The following is a 22621-nucleotide window of genomic DNA, read 5'->3' on the forward strand; positions in this document are numbered from 1 at the left end:
AGCTTGTTGCCAGAAGATCAGAGGGAATATGCGTGGAGGGGGAAGGATGACCTTAACACACTGCGCAGTTATCAGGCATCCAATGGCAAGAGCAGAGATCAGGACGGGAGTGACCTTCTGTAGTCGTCTATGTGAGTCAAGGCAGGAGCCTTTTACTGCTTTAGTTATCCCCTATTGCGTTGGAGGTTTCCTTGGCCATTGTAGTTATGGGAAGGAAGGATACACGCGTGAAAGGAACTCAATCGCAAATTTTACCTCATACAAGGAGATTCATAAACGATCCTACCTACCAAGGTAGGCATTTCTGGCAAGTGCCAGCATTATTTTGAGTACCCACTTCAGGACCTACCTAGTAGGTATTGTTCCAATCGGTGCAACTGGTTAATGCAGTATTGAATGTGATCATGCAGGTATATGAATAGACTCTCTATTTGGTTCTGGAAGCTAGTCGCTCGTCAACCCTGTTGAGTCGTGCATACTCCTGAGCACGCCAGGAGTATGACTTCAACAGCGGTTCTTTCTGCTAAGATAGAAATCCGTCAAATCGATAAGGGTGTGATGTCGCCCATCTTAGGTGTCTGAGCTCTTGTCCTCACTTCTCGTCAGCCTTGACCCAGCTCGTGAATTCACGTCGCTGCTTGCGGATGTCAATGAAACCTGGCCTCGTCTCAAGCACACTGAAAGGGTTTCCCCGGTAGTCCTTTTCCACCTCGCCACTTCCTGTTTGGAAACCAGCCTCTCCTTCGCGCTCAATCTTGCCAGCCCATTCGTGCCACTTAATTGGTCGAAGCTTTGGAGTTCCCAGAACCAAGCCCAGGACAATGATCAAAGTCGCTACCAGTGCTTCGATCGATATGTCGATTGGGAGCGAGTGTGTTGCGAGCGGCTGCGGTTGGCCATGATGCACCGCAGTTGACGAGATGACGGAGTGCTCTTGCGCGGAGTAGCAACTGGAGTGATTGTCAGTTTCCTGTGAAGATACCAAGAATTGGCGAGCTTACGCATGTGCTAATAGAACTAGACCAGTAACGGTCACCGTTTTAGAGACCCAAGTCATCATGTATTGGAATCAGACAGCGGGCGTCGTCTTGGGGACAAGTCGCGGCTCCTAGGTAGATGTAGGCAAGCTTGGCAAGGTAGGTAGGTAGACATGGGTACTAGCATCCAATGACTAAGCCTGCGCCATTCTCCACCACCTCATCCATGCACATGACACACAAGCTTTCAGAAAGAATGATTCGAATTAGTTACACATTGAGATGAGAAAATCATAGTCGTGGGTGTTTGCCAAAACCCTACCGATTCTTGTTCAAAATATGTACCCCTAAGAAAAACCAGGTCTAAATCAAACCGCTCGATCCAATGTATGATGCTCGAATCCATTCACCCAAATAGTAAAACACGCAAGGAAAATTTGTTACAATTACACGGGGACATCAAGATGCCTGTTGTCACTGGAGCCCCTGCTCAGTCTGTGCATACCAATCCTCGAAGTGACCAGGCTCGTCCATGATTTCGACTTTCCAATCATCTTTGCTTCCCTTCAGGTACACGTCTTGTGCTGTGGTGTCTTCGTAACCTCCCATGACTGGCATTAGGTCTTGACCACTTTCCATGTGAGACACCCAGCCTTCTTGGTCAAAAGGGACGCTGGCAGGGATCCCATCATAGATATCGTACTGAGCAGGTCCGAAGAGATGGGGAGCGGCATTGTCAAACCCTGATCCAGGTGGTCCGTAGTAGTTGGCGAATCCATCAAGCCCGTGTACGGGGTAGTCGATGGCACCAGGAGAAGGGGTTCTGCTAATTACTTCACTGTTGATGTTGAGACCACTGTACTGACGAATGCCCAGGTCAAATGAGCTGGGTGTGATGTCGTCGTATGGCAGTGAATGAGGCCGACCTAGAGCCGGGTAAGCATATATGTCATGGTAAGATGGCATGGCTGGCTCTCCGATCGCATTGCCCGCAGCATCGTAGGCGACTGGTGTCTCGCTTAGTCGTGTGGCATGGCGGAATCTGGACTTCCGGGTACGTCCGCCGTTCCAATCTGAGTCGTTGTCTGAATAGTCGTCATTGCCATCCCCATCCCGTTTGGTCTTTCGTGGCTTTGAGGGCGTGAACTTGTATCCGGGGTGCGCTCGCTGATGGTTCACACGCTCTATTCTGGCCCATTGATCAAAATTCTCTTTGATTTGCGCTGGCTCCAAGACCCATGCGGCACCGCAGACTTTTGAGACATGCTGGTGGTTGTTCTGAGAACATTGCGTCTTAGCGACTTCCTGGTACGCCTTTCGGTATAGCATAAAAGCATTCATGGGACGTTTGATCTGACCAGCCTTTTTGTTACGCGAAGTTTCCGATAGTCTCTCTTCAGTTGGCCGACTGACAAAGGCCTCGATATCAGCAACGTGAATATCGGGAAAGTCTCTGGCAGCTTCGGAAAGCGGTTTTGAAAGCATGTTGGTGGCATTCTTGGTTTTCTCTGCACGGCTTCTCTTCTGAACTCGACCAGTTCTCACTGCTGGTGATCGTGTGGTAAGCGATTTCTTAGCGATATTGAGACCGCTGCGAGTGGTAATTGCATCGCTAGATGGGCAAGGTGCTGAAGGCGACGCTTCCGGAGTGTACGGGAGATGGTTCTGCTTCGTTGGCTCAGCTATTGGCTCTCCATGTGCTCTCGTGAAACCTACATTGTAGCCGATCTCATCGGGCAAAGGACCATAAGGGTTACTTGTGATACCTAGACCTCCAGCATAACCTTGCTAGTGTCGCAGGTTAGCTATGTGGCAACTTGCCTGGGCCTGTTTGACTTACAAACGAAACATCGCTTCTTTTAGAATAGACAGTTGATGGCTCATACACAGAAGAGTCGTCGTCACGAACGGGAGTAGAGTATCGAGTCGAGTAAGAGTAGCTGGCAAAGCTTTGTTCTGGGCTCATAGAGCCTTGAGGATACGAAGTATATGACTCCATGGCCACTGGTTGTTGAGAGAAGCCGTCAGAAGAAGATGGCGGAGTTGGAAGTATCTGTTGCGGCATGTCGCGTGTCTTACGCCGCTCTTAGGTATTGTTTTTTGGCAACGGGATGCAAGGATAGAAAAGAGTCCTGTGTTGTTGTTGATGGTGATGATGATGGAGCCAATGGAACGACGCAGGTACTATAGTGAACAACGGCAAGTGGACTTTGTAAGTTGCACAACGTAGATGAAGAGATAAAGTTTGGTCTTTTGACAGTAGCAATGTTGGTCTTAAGCGGCCTGAAGGTAGAGCACTCAGCAAGGGCGTCTTTGTCGGATTTCTTTGAGCTGCCACAAGTGGTTTTGTATGTGCTTGGGACATTCAGATACCATAGATATGTCTACAACGCCAGGACCATGCCCACAAATAGACAAGCAGCGACCTTACGCTCCTAAGTTCAAAGGAACCGGAGCAGACGACTATCTTGTTGGGAAACAGACCGCAATGCGGACCGTTACCAGAGTGGTAGACCTCTCCAAGCTGCATTTACATGTGTCGTTGGCCGGTATCCTCCACTCTCTACCACCCACCACACTGCACACGGGCCAACATGGAGAAGCACAAATAGAATAGAAGCCCTATGAGCTTAAGAGATGGGGCCGCTTGGCGTCCAGCTGCAATCCATTCAATAGAAACAGAATGTCATACTTTTGATTGTGCTCCCCTGCACCGCCTTATTCGCATGCCGCTAGTTCAGCCACGGCGCATTCCTTTGACGTGCGCATCCGGCCCCTCTGGCCCCTCTGGCTGTCATCAGCCATCCTAACTTGAGACGTTGTTGACTTTCTATTGTTTGGTGAATCGATCTCGATCTAATATCCGTCATATTCTCTTACTTATAACCAAAGGCGTCTCGCAATCCTGCTACTCCAACAGCTCCTGTCCACCCCCGTTTTGCTTTGCTTCCATTAGCAGTCTTGCCCTGCCATGCCTTACCAGGCTTGTTATGTGGAGTGCTGTAGCATGTTTGCTTCAAGTGCCGGATAACTGGGACCAAGCGGCCACTCGCAGTCGTGCTGGCAGCGTCTGTTTGATGTGTCGTGGTAGCCGAACGACTAACCAACCAAATAATCCATAATTGCCCAGCTTGATCTAACCCTGTACCGGCCTGGCCTGTTGGTTCTGTTTTGGCAGATCATCTCTTCCTTTAAGACTATTTCGTCCTGGCGTCCAAAAAAGAAACAGGCTTCTATTCGAAGCTTTGGCCATTTGTTCCTGGCCACCATTTTTATCACGCCCAGCAATATTGATAGACACCGTATTTTCGGTATAGGTTCGGCCATTCGCGTCTCGCGTTGCTGCAGTGCATCAGATCACAAATTCTGTTGGTCTTCCACTTGCCTTGTTTGATCTGGAGACGAGTATAGAGCCCTTACAGATTGGGGAAAGTGTGATTTGACCTGCCTGTGCCATCCTCTCATTCAAGGCCCCATGACAGGCGATTGTTTTGAATAGTTCTAACCCCCTCCAATGAGAGGAAAAGACTCAGCGTTTTCTCGTCAACACCATCATGGCATTGGCTGTGCTTGTATTGCTGTTTGAGTTGGCTTAGTGATAAGTCTCATGTCATGGCGAAACATGGTTTAGAGAGCTTCCTAACACAGCCGTGGCCTTGACCAGGACCCATGCCTCATTAAATCTCTGTGTTTGGAGTGTTCATCGGTTTTCAAACGGTCTTGGTGGCTCCGATGGTTTGATTGGCGGAGTCAAAATCTGATGTTGAGGAGAGGGTGATAATGCGACTGGAGGAAGTATTGGAGTAGCAGCCTTGTATCTATTCGAACTGGCAGAGTCGATGGGGCGAGGTGGTGAATGCTTGGTTGGGGAGAGCCCAGCGATAGAAGGTATAGTTCCGTTTTGCTCGTGAGCTGCTCGATATATCTCGCGGCTGATCTGAGGTGTGCTCAACGCCGACTCAGCTGTTTTATCCCCCTGGAAGCTATCGATACCTTTCGAAGGACTAGGTGTCCGGAAGGACGTCATCGGTGTGGTCATAGACGTACTGCGTGGTGGGCTGCCCTGGATGCTGACATCTAGCTTGACAGGTGCCGGGATCACCGGTGTCCCTTGGGGTGTGTAAAGCACCTCCTTACTCACCTCTGAGCGGGCGTTCATCATACTAATTGGAAAGCCAACGCCATTGCCATTGGTATCAGGGGTGGAAGCCAATGGAGTCAAGCTATGTTCCACGTTTCCGTTAGATACGTCGTGGTCTCCATACCCTGTCCCGTTGACCTTTCGATCCTCCCCACTAAAAGATAACCCTAAGTGACTTGAAGAGCGAGATGGATCTGACTGGGTGCCGGAGTTAGGTGGACGATTGAGCTTCAGCTTGATGGTTGGTCTGGGGCGTTTGACGTCTTGCTCGCGCCGAATACAAGAAGCACAGATATAGTGGAATTCCGGCTGGTCAGCTGCTGCTTCGCTCAGCCCAACACATTGACTATGTTGCCAGACATTGCATCTCTCACAAGCTACGCTGTGAGCTCCATCGTCCACTTGGCCATAGAGACCACAAATGCAGTCGAAAATCCAATCTTCTTCCGCATCCTCGAGCTCCTTCAGAGCTTGCTTGTTTTTCTCAATTTCAACTTGAAGGCGGCGTTCAGATAATCGTGTGCTGTTACTTGATAAGTTCTTGCTGTCTTCGGAGAGTTGTGCAAGTTCTTCCTCATGCTGGACGCGTCGTGCCTCGCGTTCTCGTAACCGTTGTTCACGAGACACCAGTCTTTTATCGCGCTCCTCTCCCATCTTAATTTGCGCCAATTCTTCGCGTCGTTTGCTTGCTTCCTCCTCCTTTCGGTGTCGTTCTTCCTCTCGAATCTGCTCCTCCTGCCTCTGTTGTTCAACTCTCCCAGCAATTCGGCTCGATCGTTTTGCATTTGCCATTTTGGCAGCGTTCGCTAGCTCTCGCTCTCGCTGTAACTCTCTGCGTTGCCGAGATTGTTCTTGTTTTTCAAGGATAGGAACGAGATGTTTTTCTAGTTGGTTGCGCAGGATTTTCTCATTCTCGTCACGGCTCTTCCGAAAACCATCCACGACAGATCGTACATCATCAAGAGTTACGGCGAGACATTCCCATGTCATTCCACCCAGGCCATTATCTTCAAGAGGGGTATCTTCTTTGATTTCTTGATCCGTTTCAACCACTTCTTCTGCATTCAAGGTTATTTGTCGTCTTTTGCTGGAGCGCCGACTTCCATACGATGCTCTGGATTTCTTCGCTTTGGTGGGTTTCGTAATCATCGGAGGTTCTGTAAGCCGATACACTCGGTTATCGTCCAGCACGAAGTAGGTTCTGTCATCTGCATCCCAACCGTAAGGTTCTATTCGCTGGAATTCTGTTAGTGGCTAAGCCTCTTCTCGTTGAGATGTGAACTTACCCAACTTGTTTGCTCGCTATCCTTTTGCTCTTCCATCTTATCCCGAATACGCTCAGGATGGATCATGGCCCATTGGGTCAGTTGTTGCATGACCTTGATCTACTCAAGCAGTGTATGTTAGCCTCGGATCACTGGCCGGGCCTCATAATTTCTTCATCGCCTACCTTGGTAAAAATGTCGAAATCGTTGAATTTGAGGGGTGTTTCACCAGAACCGAAGGGATTGTAGTTCGGCGATTTCTTCGTGAATTGTTTTCGTGCTTGGTCATCGAAAATTTCATGCCTTCGAATCACCATTAGCAAAAACGGCATATCCCAATTTCTGGAAACGTACGTTAAACCACGATGCGACGAAACTAGTTTGAGAAGGGCAAGGGCAATGTCTGCCAAGATGCTGGAGTTCGGCTTGAGGCATTCTGTCTCAATTTCCTGTGTAATTTGTTAATTTGTGCGCCTGTCCATCACTGAAGTACTGGGTTGTTGTGTGATCATACCTCAACATCGATAGCTTCGTCGATTTTCGCAGCCTTGCCAAATATGTATATCCACTGGCAGAGGTTCGCAAATTGCCACATATTACGGATGCGATGCTGTAATGAATGTTCTTTTTCTCCATCGTCGCCATCGATGGCTGCAAGCGAGCGCTTGCGAGACGGCATGGTTGAAGAAAAGTTGATGATGTCGATGTCAGGATGCCAGCCAGTCTCGTCACAAATGTTAGAAGCGTGTTTAAGGCGTTTGTAGGTCGCGAAAAGCTAACGAGCTGTGGCGCTGTCAGCCACAAGCACATGCCACTACCAGTATCACTTTTTGACCAAGATACTAACCTACTAAGAGGTACTGTAGGTAAGCTAAGGTACCCTGGCTCCTGGGAATTCAGCTTACGACCTCCGTTTTCCAGGGGATGAAACTCTCCACACTGTAGCAGAAACCTTGTTCTATTAAAAGCACACGGCATTTCATGGCACTTTGCCAAAGAAGCTGCTGTGCGTACAGTGCGTAAGTTGGACCTTACTGTCACATCCAGCCGTCCTGCGGTATCTTATTAGGACTCCTGATTAGGATGTAGCGAACTGGCTACCTCTTCGCTTCTACGAATAACCCTGAGCAATACTAGTTCACGCTCTCTTATCATTTTTTCCCCCATGAAGCGTTAACGATGCTTCATTCTGGTAGTAGTACCAATAATCACCATTCTCCATGACATTGGACCGCATTGGCGGTCATTAGTCCTTTCGTTGGTCCATGTCTTCACACTCTTGGGATCAAGACGGGCGCCCAGCGCGGCGCCTGTCTATCCCGCTTCAGAACTTAGATGGATCGCATCTCGATACTCAACAGACGCAAGCTGGTCTGTCACGGCAAGAGCCGAGCGTTTCTCCGCCCGACGTTCCTCAAATGTCTGCCAACCTTCCTGGTATCTCAACATACTGGGATCAACCCTACGATCGTTTCGACGACGATGTTAGCCCAGGGTCACCCATAGATCCAATGGCTCTACAGGCTGCGCTCCCTCCGGGCATGGATCACCATCAGCCAAGTCCTCCAATGCCTTCTACACCGGTTCGTACATACGACCCGCCTGGTCCCTATGTCGAAGATGCGCCGAGTACCGATTACGCAGAGTCCGATCGAGTTCCGTTGACGGCTGGAGTTGAGCCTATATCTGGTTCTTTATCTGCCAGTAATTTGGATGATCGAAATCGAGACAGTTTTCAGACGGTTTCAAGCCTAGAAAACAGCCCATCGCGCGGTCGCAATACGAGAAGCCTTGGCGAAGATCTGAGAGCAAGCTATGGGTCAACTCGAAATCGCAACTTTGGCGCCTCTCTTAATCCCAACGAATATCGGAGGTCAAGATCGCCCTCTACATCGGGCGCTTTGTCCCGTGCTGGTTCGATCGTGCGGGCAATGTCACAGAGAGTTGTCAACATCAGCGGAGAAACAGAAGTCATTGATCACCGTGCATCGAGGCATCGCTCCCGTTCACCTAGTAGACATGGTCAAGATAGGAATCGGGATACGATGAATTCGATGTTTGCCGATACTTCGTATCAACCACAGTTGGTTCGTTCGTCAAGCGAAAAATCTACAGAACCACGTTTTAACGTGACCGAAGCTGAGCCAGATATACCGAGGCCTCCTTTACCAAATCCTCTCAAAGGAAAGTCTCTAGGAATCTTCTCACCGGACAACCCTTTGAGACTAAGACTCTGCGACCTCTTGGTCAACCCATATACGGAGCCATTCTTGCTTCTTTTGATAGTCTTGCAGGCTATCCTTCTCGCGGTTGAGGCAGCTCCGAATGTATTTGAGAATGGACGCCCGGAAAGATGGGGACAGCATCCTATTGATTGGGCTATGCTTGCTCTTTTCATTATCTTCACTCTGGAGATTATCTCGCGTATCATTGTGTCTGGCTTCGTGTTGAACGCAGCAGAGTACAGCACGATTGACCGTAAACGGGGAATTCGAGCCGCAATAGCAGACCAGTATCGTGCTGTTTTCCAACCAGAGCGGATTAAATCCGTAAAGAAGAAGTCGCAATACCGACCGGAACCGTCAGCAATCTCAAGATCTTTCACAACGTTTATGCAAGGCCAGCAAGCATTGCCAAGAACTCTGGAAGAGCACCAAAGGTTCCAGCTTGCTCGGCGAGCATTTCTACGCCATTCCTTCAATCGTTTCGATTTTGTTGCCGTTGTCTCGTATTGGATCACTTTCTGCTTGAGCATTTCGGGCCTCGAAACCAAGCACGATCTTTACGCATTTCGAATGCTGAGTTGTTTACGAATTCTGAGATTACTTGCTCTAACGAACGGTACTGCGGTAAGGTTATCATGATGCCTTCACCTATCAACAAGCACGCTTACATGTTCTTAGATTATTCTCAGGAGTTTGAAGAAAGCAACGCCTTTACTCGTTCGAGTTGCATTTCTCCTCACCTTCTTCTGGCTTCTGTTTGCAATTATAGGGGTCCAGAGTTTCAAAGCTAGTTTGAGTCGGCAGTGCGTGTGGCTTGACCCCCTTGATCCTACGGACCTTGATGCCTCCTACACAAACGAGGAAGCATTTTGCGGTGGTTACTTGAACAACCAAACGGGCGAAACCATGCCTTGGCTCAAGTTCAACAATTCAGAGTCCTTGACGGACCTTATGAATGGAACGAATGAAGGGAAGGGGTTTCTGTGTCCTCGAGGTTCCATTTGTCTTCAGCAATCCAACCCACACAACGGCACGGTCAATTTTGACAACATTTTCAACTCGCTAGAACTTGTGTTTGTCATCATGAGCGCAAACACCTTCTCCGATCTTATGTACATGACCATGAGCTCGGATTATGTACAGGCTGCTCTCTTTTTTGGTGCAGGTATCATGATCATGATGCTGTGGTTGACGAACTTGTTGATTGCTGTCATTACCTCATCCTTCCAAGTCATCCGTGAAGAGAGCAAAGCCAGTGCATTCACTGTCAGCCAGGAATCCCCGGTGCAAGCTCGACCCGATGAAAGAATTCGCCGAACATCTTCTTTACAACGCATGTTCTATAAAACCCGTGCAGTGTGGATTCTGATCATCACTTTTGGTTTGCTATGCCAGGCCTGCCGCAGCGCAACCATGTCGGCAAGAAGAGAGCGCTTCATTAACACTGCAGAGATCATCGTTACCATTCTTCTCGATATCGAGATGATCTTTCGAATTGCGACTGATTGGAATTACTTCCACAAAAGTTGGCGTAACCTCTTCGACCTCGGCCTAGCGATTATCACTTCCATCATATTAATCCCCCCTATTCGCTACACCAGAGCGTATTGGTGGTTGACGGTGTTCCAAATCCTGAGAGTTTATCGTATTGTGTTAGCAATACCAGTGACAAGGGAACTTATTCTCCTCGTTTTAGGCAATGCCGCTGGTATCGGAAACCTGATGTTCTTTGTGTTTCTGATGACATTTTTGGTGGCGATTTTTGCTGCGCAGTTGTTCAGAGGCGAAATTCCCGTGTATGAAGATGGCGAACTCAATCGTATCTCGTTCTACACCATTTACAACTCCTTCTTGGGCATGTACCAAGTTCTGACAAGTGAGAATTGGACAGATATTCTTTATACTGTCACCTCCTACACTAGGCACAAGAATACCTCATGGATAGGGGCCATTCTACTCATTGGCTGGTTCATTGTGGCTTTCTTCATTCTCATCAACATGTTCATTGCTGTAATTCAGGAGAACTTTGATGTATCCGAAGACGAGAAACGGCTTCAGCAAGTCAAGGCTTTTCTTCAAAGGCGAGACCTTGGAGCTTCATCTAGCAACCTGGCCCTTTCTACAATCTTTGGCCTGTCCAAACATCGCAAAAATAAGGATCCCCTCGACTACGGCCCAGCAACAGTCGAGATGCTTCTCAAGGATGCCGTGGTCCGCGAGTTCCTGGATGATCAAATAAATCCTAAACCTGAGGAGGACCGGCTGCACCATGCCCCTATTAGAAGCGCAACTACGTTGTTGGGTGGCGAGATCAAACCTGGCCGTCTCTCTGCCATGTGGGGAAGGGTGAAAGGGTGGTTCAGCGACAAGGAGCCCAACCCCTTTTATTCAAGCTTGCGGTTTGACGGCGCGAACGATACCTCAGATCCTCGACAAATGGCTGAACAGGCAATGTCTGCCACTATGACTCGAAAGAGGGCTCAGCGAGAGTATCTTGCGAAGTACCCAAATTACAATACCTCCTTGTACATCTTTTCACCAAACAACAGCCTGCGCCGGCTTTGTCAGCGGGTCGTTGGTCCTTCTCGGGGTATTGAGCGCATTGATGGTGTAGTTCCTGACACCCTCCTTTGGTATTCTTTCACGATATTCATTTATGCAGCAATCGTGGCTATGGTCGTCCTTGCATGTGTTACCACTCCTCTTTATCAGAAGGAGTACCAAGAGCAACATCAGTTCAGTATTAGGAATTGGTACATCTGGACAGACATGGCTTTTGCGATTGTGTTTACTGTCGAAGCTGCGATCAAGATCATTGCGGACGGACTCCTGTGGACCCCGAATGCATACTTGCGAAGTTCCTGGGGATTCATGGATTCAGTCGTTTTGGTCACTCTGTGGATCAATGTTGTTACGCTCCTCATCAATGACGGCGCTATTTCCAGAGCAATAGGCGCATTCAAGGCGCTCCGTGCACTTCGACTGCTGAATGTTAGCAACAGCGCCAGAAACACCTTTCACGATCTCATTATCGTTGGTTGGTGGAAAATCCTAGGCGTGAGTTGCCATCTCCTCACCTGTAGCCGTGTTCCTCGCTAATTGCTTCCTTAGGCCGCGTTTGTCTCGATGTCTCTGCTCATTCCGTTTGCCATTTATGGTCTCAACCTATTCAATGGCTTACTTTTGTCTTGTAATGACGGTGGCGACGGAATTAATACCATGGATAATTGCTATGGCGAGTTCGAGAGCACACCGTTTAGCGACGACTGGCCAATGCTCGCCCCTCGTGTTGCAGCGAACCCCTTCTTCAGCTTCGACGATTTTGGGGCATCCTTATTTATTCTTTTCCAGATTGTTAGTCAAGAGGGATGGACAGACGTCTCTTTTGCTGTTCAAGCCATTACCGGCCGCATGAAGCAGCCCCAAGACCTAGCGTCAGAGGGCAACGCCATCTTCCTCGTCGTATTCAATCTGTTGGCCACCGTCTTTGTACTCACTCTCTTTATCTCTGTTTTTATGCGGAATTATACCGAACAAACAGGTGTCGCTTATTTGACGGCGGAACAACGGTCATGGCTCGAATTACGAAAGATTCTCAGACAAATTTCACCTTCAAAGAGTTCTTACGATGATTCTGAGAAGAGCTGGAAGAAATGGTGCCACAAGAGAGCTATCGAGAAGAAGGGTAAGTGGTATCAGACAATTACCGTTGTTCTAGTACTACATTTGATCGTGCTTGTGTCGGAGTTCGCCAGTGAGCCATGGTGGTGGACAAGATATCGCGACTTTGTTTTCTTCGCCTTCATCGTTGCATACACGGCTAACATTGCAATTCGTATCATTGGCTTGGGCTGGGTACGTTTCCGACGAAGCTCGTGGGATCTCTACTCTTTGTTCATTGTCTTCGGTGCATTTGTTTCAACTCTCGCGTTACTCATATCAGACACTGAGGTTGAAACCTATGTTCAGCTACATAAGGTGTTCTTGGTCGCCATTGTACTCCTCCTCATTCCCCGCAACGACGCGCTGGACCAGCTGTTCAAAACGGCCGCCGCTAGTCTGACAGTTATTGGTAACTTGCTTGCCACCTGGCTGGTATTCTTCCTGGTCTTCGCGATTGCTATGACTCAAGCTTTTAGTTTGACACGATTCGGCGAAGAGACTGCGGAAAACATAAATTTCCGAACCGTTCCCAAAGCCCTGATTCTGCTATTCAGAATGAGTCTGGGTGAAGGATGGAATGCTGTCATGGAAGATTATGCCAGCATAGAGCCGCCACTTTGCGTTGACGAGCCTAGATTCTTCGACAGTGACTGTGGTAGCGAATCGTGGGCCAGAATTCTGTTTATCGCATGGAACATCGTCAGTATGTATATCTTTGTGAACCTGTTTGTATCACTCATCTACGAGAGCTTCAGTTATGTCTTTCAACGCTCGAGTGGCATGGCTGTTGTTGATCGCGATGAGATTCGACGGTTCAAAGAAGCTTGGCGAAGCGTTGACCCAGCAGGCACTGGGTATATCACCAAGGCAGCTTTTCCCCGTCTTCTTGGCGAGCTTTCAGGCGTCTTTCAGATGCGCATTTATGATCCGGAGGACAGCGTTCACTCTATTTTGGAAGATATAAGGGATGATGTGAAACTCACACATCACTCGTCCATCGCGACAACCAGCGGATTCAGTGGCATTGACCTGAACAAACTCAATGCACGGTTGAGGAGGATTGACGTGGAGAAGGTGCGCCACCAGCGTCGGCGCTTTAACATTTTTTACGAGGAGGTCTTGGTGTCCGCAGATCCTGACAGGGGCATCTCATTTACGAGTGTCTTGATGATTCTTGCTCATTATAACATCATCAGTGATAACAAGAGCCTGAAGTAAGCTATCCCACCCGCCGCAAATCTATTCACCAAGGCTGATAAAAAAACAAAGACTCGAAGAGTTCCTAAGGCGTCGAGCTCGTCTCCAGCGAGTAGACGACCAAGTCCGACGTGGCGTAGTATTGGGCTTCTTCGACACATTGTAAGCTATCTATAGCGGAACCCAGGAAAAGAGAATTGCTCACCATCAACACAGATATTATTCAAGACAATTCAAGAAACACATGCTACGAAAGCACTCGGCCCGCATGACGGCAGTGCCACAGCTGAACATTCCGGAGATTCTTGTTGAGAACGATCTGAGCGACGATGAAACAGGTGGAGCAGGGCCGAGATCTCCCCTCTCACCAGCCTCGCGTCCATCGAGTGTTGACGCAGGCGAGCCACGAAACTGGCTGGGATCTGTGGATCTATCGTTGCACGATACATCGTGGAGTCATCCTCTCAGCTTCCCCAGAGCCGCGCCTCCATCGCCCACAACACCTGCGCAACCATCAGCCTTTAGCTTTGAGATCGAGGAGGATGATCCACATGAGCAACAGCAACAATCTACGACGCAAGCAAGATCGTCAGCGCCCTCGGGCCGTGAGAGCAATCATTTGGACCCCATTAGCCCTGTGCAAGTCCGTGGAATGCTTGACGACTCGGTTTGGGGCGAGAGTATTCGTCGCAACGCCACCGTTCGACAAACACAGAGCAGGGGCTCGCAAGGGTATGATGGTTTTCACTGAGGGGCAAGCGGTTGGAGGAGTTGAAGCTGCGGTTGACATGGAACTTGTGAGGAGGAGGGAAGCCGTCCAATTTTGATGGTGAAACAATGCGATCATGCACATCCATCAATGGCAGTTGCATTCAGGAAAAGAACTCATGGCATAATTCAAAACTAAGCACGGCGTTGCAGGGCAATTGATACATGAGCGAAAAGGAAAGGGGGGGCAAGGCTACCCTCGGCATCCAGTTTCGGTCGATCAAGATTTAAAATAGACACACATTTTTCATGCACAGAACGTTCAGGTAACAGGACGGCATCAGTGTAGCCCAGTGCGGTGATACGTACGAGCAAGGTTGTGCGAGACTGGAGACCTGACGCTTGTCTGATCAACGGATGCCTGCGACAAAGCACCCTTGTTTCGTAATCCTGGTGACGTTCCAACTCAAAGTAAATTGATGGACAATGCGACTGTTTCAGCCGCTAGTTGTGAGGTTGAAACAATCCGTGCGCCCACATTCCGAGCCCCTGACACATTCTGATGCGAGGATTGTGGTTCTCTTTTCTACACTGCCACTTTCTTTTCTGGGTCTCGTGTCCGTTGTCGAGAGTGAATTGATGGATAAAGGTTAAGGTGGTGCCTCTCGCGTTTCCTCCTTTTGCTTGCTTTGTCTATCTTTGTGTTACCTAAAGAACCATCGTTCGCTCGCTAGCTCGCTCGTTTCTTGTTGACAAGACAAGACCAAGAGTCTGATAGAAACATTTGACAGGCTGTGCCTCTCTTTTATACCTCCTGAACTCGTTCACTCATTGAAAAATTCGGTTTATCATACGACAACTGCTGGACAAGTTGCTCGTTAGCTCTTTCGCTTCAACGACCATCGCGATCATTTGCACCCACGCCACGCTTATTACGCCAGTACCATATTTCACTATTACGCAACAACACATTCACTCTCGGCTATTCTTACGCACTCTCATACAATGGCCCACACCTCCCGCTTCGAAACTATGACTTCTCGCTTCTCACCCTCACGTCTGCGCAACTCTCTGCGTCGCAGCTCATCAGCCTCCACCTCCACCCAGGCTTCCTACTCATCAGTCAGCACGACAAGCTCGTCCCCTGTCGTTGCCATCAACAGCATCATCTCGCGACAGCCTTCTCTGTTGCATCTAGAGGCTGAACGCAAGAGCTTCGGCAGTGAGTTGAGCCTGCTTGAGCCCAGGCCCATTGTCTACTGGGGCAGCGTGGAGGAGCGCATCGGTTAACGTCTTTATACGCATGCTGCTTTGACATGAGATCTTGCTTTATGGTTTACGCGTGGAAGATTACAATTTCCGGGGATTTAATGTGGTGTTAGGCTTGCCTTTGGATCTCTGGCAGGCCAAAGTAGGGAATTTTCAAGAGACGGCGTTTGTGTAACTTATATGGTTGTTCTTCAATTCTTGACCGAGTGACGATTCGGTATGGCATCAAAGATGAATGATCTTGCCAAGTTTTAGATCCAGATTCAAATTCAAACACAATCAGACTTTTAGTCCTCCATTGCTGTCTGAGACCCTCTAAGAAAAACAATCCATTATCATGATTATTACATTTCATAAAGTGTCATATCCCCGGGCACGATATCAAGCAGGGGTTCGAAACGCCTGTCACGGCCCACAAACACTCCTGAAATACTTTGTGTACAGAATAACAGCGATGCTTGATGGCCAATGTATGATTAGCTCATGCCTCAAGATCCGGGAGATCGCTCCAAGAGACGACGGTGCAAATGGTGCAAATGGTGCTCTCAATGTGAGACACAATGATCGCCGATGAAATCATCAAGCGACATCGCCTCTTTCCCGTTGAAGAGAAAACAAGAAGCCAGATCGATGGAGACACATGTCAGTTGGAGGGAAAATTGTTAGGTGACGGTGCTAAGGTCCTTGTCTGGAGTCAACGGTTGATACCACCCCGCGAAATAGACAGGGTCTCTAGAACTTGGCGGAGATTCAGGTATCATCCGCCTTCTCTCCACCCTGTCATATTCACGGACCCGTAGGCGGAATAGTATGATTCGCGGTATGAGGCTCGACAAGAGAAGCGACACTGCAATATAGACGACTCGTCAAGAACCAGGCAGCACTCGTAGCCAGAGCCAATGCCACAGCCATGAACATGAGCATGGAAGACCGCATCTGAAACGCTTCGTCTGCTTCCATCTTCATGAGCTTCTTCTGCTTGCTGTGATAGTGCCAACGACCATGGGCATCATGATCCCTATGGCCAATGTGTTGGTATGGCTGGAGGAACCATCGGGGTACCCATTTCGCTTGCGAGTTACCGGTACCGTAGAAGTTGTTGCGGCTAGCAGTATGGCGAAAGTCGACCAGGAGGAGTGAGAAGAGGAAGACGGTTATGTTGACAGGCGTCATGATGAGCTAAAACACCTGTGTCAGTGTTATTGCGACGAGCAGAGAATACGACCTTATTCGTTGATATCATGAGACTTTGAAACAAAGAGAATATAAGACAAGACAAGACCCTTCCAGTCTTCTTTGGCAATGACCACAGATAACGTCGGGGCGGGGAGTAACCTACGGAATAGAGAGTAGAGGGCTGGTTATTACCAGCATTCTCAGGCTGGGGACCAAATTTGGCCATGATGGGGAGAATGAATATGGTAGTGTACTATGACGAGTTTTGGGGGATTTCTGACGGTGGATGTGAGTTCAAGTTTATAGCAAACATATGTCCCAAACACTTCGTTTCTAGGTCGTTGATGGTATTTGATTCATGGGCCCACCTGAACAAGGGAATCAGACTCAGACAAAGAGCTTATGAATTGGTTGTGGCTCACTTACGTAGCCGCCCTAGTGAGGTCATCGCGTGGAGGTTGCTAGCTAATCGATGCCCGCAGGATTCCCGAAGCTCCCGATCACCAACGTCAATCATCATTGTTAAGTAATTATTCCTGTAATTGTTGCGGGGAGGCTCTACTTTGGATCGAGAAAAAGACTTCTTTTTTTTTTTTTGTCCGTCAGTTCAAATTCTGACAAATGAGCTTTTCCTACGGTTCGCATGTACCATCTGAGCCATATAACATGTTGTCCAGCCTCCAGCACAATCATCTTCAGTCCTTCTGCCAAGCCACCATCTCAAATCATTCAGCCTCATCGTGATACGACGTATGCGGCGTCGATCATTCCCGCCCAAGCTCCAAGTCTAGGTCCCGGTAGGATTCGGCCAGGCACAATTTCCAATCTTCGCCTCAAGGCGGGGAATGGTTATTGAAGTTTCAATAGGGATATCTCATTACAACGGAGGTGACATGGCGCTTACAAGCAGCCCATACATTACAACCCCCCTCTTTTAGCCTGATACCCAGCCAGCCATTGATTTTCCAGAGCGCCGTTTGCCAATGAATCCCACGCCTACCGGTGCCTATGCATATCAACGCCTTCTTGCCTGACCCCTCATGTGTCCCCTTTCAGCGCGCATTGTGAATGTCGAGGACAAGGATGTCCTGAGCACCAATTCGGGTCAGCTCGTCCATAACCAGAGCAATCTTCTTCTTCTCGACCATGGAGCTGACTGCAACCCAGCCCTCCTCATCCAGGGTGGTAACTGTCGCTGAGCGCTTCCCAGGAGTAACCTTGGTTGCCTCAGCCAGACGGCTTCGCTCGACATTGTATTGGCACAGGACGTAGCTCTTGGCGGTGATAACACCACGGATACGTGAGGTGATGAGGTCGATGAGCTCGGGATTGGATGGCGACTTTGACTTGATGAGCACGGCGGTAGAGTCGACAACAGTGTCAATGGCCTTGAGCCCAGCAGCTCGCATGGTCTCACCAGATTCTAGGCGTTGATCGTTAGTTATGGTCCGTCACAATTGGTGAAGCAGGCCTCGAGTTTTCCACATACCAACAAGGTCGACAATGCCCTCAGCAACGCCAAGAGCACATGCTGCCTCGACACTTCCACTCAACTCAACAATCTTGGTGCGCATCTTGCGAGGCGAAAGCTCTCCCTGTACATTCTCGCCCTGCTCAAGCTTCAGGAAATAGTCGGCAGCCAGGTTGACGAAGCTCGTCCCAATCGTCTTTCCAATGAGATCCTCGGGGGTCTTGTACTGGCCCTTCTCGGGGACCTGGACCTGAAGCTTGCAGCTGCCGAAGCCCAATTCCATAACCATATCAGAGCCAGCAACCTTATCGTCGGATGACGACAGATCAATAGAGCTGCGTCGCAAGCGATTATAGGCACGGACCGAGGCATCATGCTCCTGGACTTGGTCCCATCCGGTGATACCGAGGTCGCAACGACCCTCGCCAACGAACGTGGGAATGTCGGCGGCGGGGAGGAAGATCAGGGCAATAGGGAGATTCTTGACAAGAGCGATATCGAGACGGTTCTCACGACGGAATTGGACGTCGGCGCCCTCGAGGAGGTTCAGTGTGGCAGCATTGAGACGGCCCTCTATGATGAATGAGCATAAGAATGTGGATTGGAAGGACATGGGACGACTCACTCTTGGGCACAGCAAAAAGAAGACGGCCTTCGAGACTGGAGGGGATTTTGAATCAGCGACCACATAGAAGGTGGGATTGAGGGGCGATTTTGACGGTGCGAAGGTAGCATCGGGGCGGACCAACCTGTTGACGAGATCCATGGCTGGCTACAGAAGTGCTACAATGCAATTCTTCTTCCCTTGGACTAGGTATAGGTAGTTTGAATTAGGTAAATCACACAGCAAGGTAAGGCAGTCGGGGAATATATTACAGTGGGGGCCAAAAAGTATGAAGACCCCCTAAGTAGCTCCTCCCTGACTAGCCCGATTGAGACCGCGTTTTCAACGCCGCTTTTTCACATATATCATAACACCAAAAAACAGATCGCGATGCCGCGCGGCAAAGAGCTTTCGCCTTCATTACGGTCTCGAATATGCAAATTAAAGAAATAAGGTTATTCCTACCGTTAAATTCAGAAGCAGTTTCCCTATATTCCCCTTAGAACGATTAAAACGACATGCTGCCGCAAGGCATAATAGGGAGAGGAAAATTTTTCTCTGCCTCAATCGGGCGCGCCATGTAAGCTTATAGAAGAGTAATGAGATCAAATTTATAATGCCATCACGATTAATCTACATATAACTATGCGAGATTTACTTGATTCTGTTGATAATGCAGTTAAATTACGGTCTCTTTAATACCTTTTATGTAAGATAAACAAGAGAAAATGGATGCAGAAAAAACGAGTCGCTCTAACGCTGCTACAGGCTCGCAAGAGGCTCTAATAGGCCATAACATATCAGGGCATCAATTAGAGGCATGTGAAATGGAGTGATAAGTGTATAGTGCGCCGCGGTTAGGGCTTAAGACCTATTTAGACCTTCTTATTGCCTTATAAAGCTCTTTGCATATAAGATGTAAGGGAGGCAAGGAGGCAAGGCGCCGTTCGGCAGATGTTCTAGGCTGCCTTTAGTCACGATTCTCGTATGCCGTTAGTGCCTCTTGTTGGCAACGTCAACGCTATTGGCATATATTATCTTTATTCCTATATCTTGTTCGAAAGCTTGTGTATATTCCTTCTTCTAGAAGAGGGGAAATTCTGTATCTAAATCCCTCAACTTCCGGCATCTTGCCGAGGTTTTACCTAAATATAAGTAATTATTTCATTCTCCTAATTTAATACCTCTCTTTAATATATAATAATTCTAATAGTAATATACTAGTTTTAAAGATTTAAGTATTATATTATATTACTTTAGTAAGATATTAATAGACTATTATAAGGTAATTTATATTTATATTATCTTAATAACTAGATTTTAGTATTTATATTTTTCTGCCTTATTAAAATTATTAATTTTTAGTAAGCTCTTATTAATATTTTATTTACTTATCTTTAAAATTCTTTAGTTATAATTTTTAATAATTTTATTACTATATTTTATATTAACTTTTATATAAATATTTTCTAAAAGTTTATTTATAATCTAAAGGTTTAACTAATTAATTAATTTCTTAATAAGATTTTATATTTTTATTATATCTATAATATTTACTGCAATCTCTCTCTTTAATATTATACTAGCCTCTTACTAAAGTATTATATTTTTTATATTAATAACTAAAAAAAGTATAGCTCTATATATATTTCTCTACTTTAATTATTAGGTCTTTATTAATATTTTACCAGTTTCTTATAAATACTTTAGTGCAATTTAGGCTTACTATCTGGCAATTAAGTGCCTTTAGGATTGTTTTACTAATAAAAAACTTAATTTTATTTAGGTCTAATAGGCCTATATTGTAATTAAGTCTTATAGTATGGCTTAGTAAGTAATTACTAACTATATATATAACCTTACCTTTAGTAATAGCAGCACTCTAGTTACTATAATTTAGTCTTAAGATATTATATCCCTTTAGGACCTTTAGGCACTTTAGTGCCTTATTTCTATATATTTTTTATTAAGGCTTTTTTAACTTTTTAGCTAATCTGTTTTTAGGGTAGTATTAAACTTATTCTTAAGGAAGTATCTGCTTAGGTTACCTCTATAATGCCTCTTTATGCCTATAATATCTTTACTGTAACCTGCCTTTATTTAGCAATCCTTTATTTAGATATTTATAAAGATATTTCTATTAAAGGTAAGGGGATTTATAATAAACTCCTATCTATATTTAAAGCCAAACTAGCTTTTTATACTTTACTTAATAAGTATTTAGATAATCCTATTTCTAACGTTTTAGTTACTTTTATTAGTATTGCTTCTATTAGTTATTTTAGCTAGTTTACTCCTGCCTATTATTAAGGCACTACTAAGCCTTTTTATACCTTTAAGTAATTTAGCTAGGGGTTTTTAGTTCTTTAGTCTTTATTATATAGTTAGCGTTAGTTATATAAGCATTTACTAGGGCTTTACCCCTTTTATATTTTAATGGTTTTTTAGAGGTAATAAATTTAAATTAAATCTTTTAGGTATTTATTTTATTATATAATTTAATTTAAAATAATTTCTATTTACTATTTAATTACTGTAATCTTAGTAAGCTTTAATTACTTAAGAAAATTTTAGAATTTCTTATTAATAAGGTTTTTAATTAGGCTATTAGCTATTAATTAAGTTAATAGGGTATATATTATATTTACTGTCTTATTTATTACTTTTTATTTTAGCTAATAGTTATAGATCTATATATATTATAGCTTTATATATAGCTTAACTAATTTCTCTTTAATTAATTAAATAGTTTATAAGTTATTATATTAAATAGTTACCTTTAGTGGCTTAGCAGGGCCTTACTAAAGGATCTTATCTTCTAGATTGATTTATAATAAGGATATAAGCTGGCTTATAAAGATAGCCTCTTTAGCTACTTATAATAAGGCAAGTAATTCTGCCTTAATAGTAAATATAATTACAGTATCTTATTTATTTACTTACTAGCTTATTACTTCTTTAAATAGTTATATAGTAAAGGCCTATAAGCTTTAATAGTTTATTAAGTTATTAATAAAGCTTATATTTAAGGCTATTAATAACTTATTAACTAAAGAGTTATTATTACTTTTAAATTAAAGGGCTAAGTCTTTAGTTTAGGTAAGATATTATAATACTCTATCTGCTACTTTATAATATTATAATTTTAGGTTTTAGTTAAATCTTACTAATTAGCTAGCTATAAAGGCAATATCTAGGCAAGTTATTACTGCAGTATATATAATAATACCTACTTTCTATTAGTAACTATTTATACTTTTTAGGCTTAATAATTTAGTATATAGTAATAACTCTTCTTATACTATTAAGATAACTGCTTTATATCTTAATAGAGGGTTTAGAAGTAATTATTACATTTTATTAATATATATAGCTTAAGAGAGCTATAGGTAACAGTTTAGTCTATCCCTTATGACCTTAATGCCTAAAAACTATTATAGGGTCTTACCTCCTTTAATATAATATATCTCTTATAACTTCTTTATTAAATCTTTTGCCTTTTCTTTTTATTCCTTTAGGTAATAGAGGATATAGTTATCTATATAGAAGAAAAATACTATATTGCCTTAAATTTAATAATAGTCCTTACTAAGTACTTAGTAAAATCCTATATATAATAGACCTTTCTTAAAGTATTTTTACTATAAAAAAGGTAATCTTTAGAGTCTATATAATACCTTTTATAGCTTAAAGATTATATTAGGTTTTTAGTAACCTATTAGTATTTCTATATATATATCTTTATTTAATATTAATTATATAAATATATTAACTGCATTATATTAAAGTATCTTATAGTTAAATCTAGTTATAATTACTATTAAAACCCTAAAAGATATTCTAATTAATATAGCTATATATATATCTTAGCTATTCTTTACCTATTAGTCTCTCTAAACTATTAATCTTACCTTAATTTTTAGGA

General features: G+C 45.4%; 6 protein-coding genes; 1 reads left to right on the forward strand and 5 right to left on the reverse strand.

The window, feature by feature from the left end:
• Positions 1 to 592: 592 nt before the first annotated feature.
• On the reverse strand, positions 593 to 1057 carry FFUJ_01567 (related to protein MSH5; the record flags this gene model as incomplete). XM_023577273.1 has 2 exons in its annotated part: positions 593 to 950; positions 1002 to 1057. The coding sequence occupies 2 exons, from the start codon at positions 1055 to 1057 to the stop codon at positions 593 to 595; spliced, it is 414 nt and encodes a 137-aa protein (XP_023424014.1).
• Positions 1058 to 1451: 394 nt separating this feature from the next.
• Positions 1452 to 3042, reverse strand: FFUJ_01566 (related to mating type 1-2 protein; the record flags this gene model as incomplete). XM_023577284.1 has 2 exons in its annotated part: positions 1452 to 2765; positions 2818 to 3042. 2 exons carry the CDS (start codon positions 3040 to 3042, stop codon positions 1452 to 1454), a joined length of 1539 nt encoding a protein of 512 aa, XP_023424015.1.
• A 1635-nt stretch (positions 3043 to 4677) lies between these two features.
• FFUJ_01565 (related to nasopharyngeal carcinoma susceptibility protein LZ16) lies at positions 4678 to 7062 on the reverse strand (the record flags this gene model as incomplete). XM_023577295.1 has 5 exons in its annotated part: positions 4678 to 6354; positions 6405 to 6503; positions 6569 to 6686; positions 6738 to 6832; positions 6898 to 7062. 5 exons carry the CDS (start codon positions 7060 to 7062, stop codon positions 4678 to 4680), a joined length of 2154 nt encoding a protein of 717 aa, XP_023424016.1.
• A 586-nt stretch (positions 7063 to 7648) lies between these two features.
• FFUJ_01564 (related to voltage gated Ca2+ channel) lies at positions 7649 to 15466 on the forward strand (the record flags this gene model as incomplete). XM_023577306.1 has 6 exons in its annotated part: positions 7649 to 9232; positions 9287 to 11665; positions 11720 to 13485; positions 13541 to 13630; positions 13685 to 14200; positions 15118 to 15466. The coding sequence occupies 6 exons, from the start codon at positions 7649 to 7651 to the stop codon at positions 15464 to 15466; spliced, it is 6684 nt and encodes a 2227-aa protein (XP_023424017.1).
• A 765-nt stretch (positions 15467 to 16231) lies between these two features.
• Positions 16232 to 16847, reverse strand: FFUJ_01563 (uncharacterized protein; the record flags this gene model as incomplete). XM_023577317.1 has 2 exons in its annotated part: positions 16232 to 16624; positions 16785 to 16847. 2 exons carry the CDS (start codon positions 16845 to 16847, stop codon positions 16232 to 16234), a joined length of 456 nt encoding a protein of 151 aa, XP_023424018.1.
• Positions 16848 to 17673: 826 nt separating this feature from the next.
• Positions 17674 to 18858, reverse strand: FFUJ_01562 (probable ATP phosphoribosyltransferase; the record flags this gene model as incomplete). XM_023577328.1 has 2 exons in its annotated part: positions 17674 to 18044; positions 18111 to 18858. The coding sequence occupies 2 exons, from the start codon at positions 18856 to 18858 to the stop codon at positions 17674 to 17676; spliced, it is 1119 nt and encodes a 372-aa protein (XP_023424019.1).
• Between the last annotated feature and the right edge of the window lie 3763 nt (positions 18859 to 22621).

The sequence above is a fragment of the Fusarium fujikuroi genome, chromosome FFUJ_chr01, assembly GCF_900079805.1.
Source record: "Fusarium fujikuroi IMI 58289 draft genome, chromosome FFUJ_chr01".
In the NCBI taxonomy this organism is placed as follows: Eukaryota; Fungi; Ascomycota; class Sordariomycetes; order Hypocreales; family Nectriaceae; genus Fusarium; species Fusarium fujikuroi.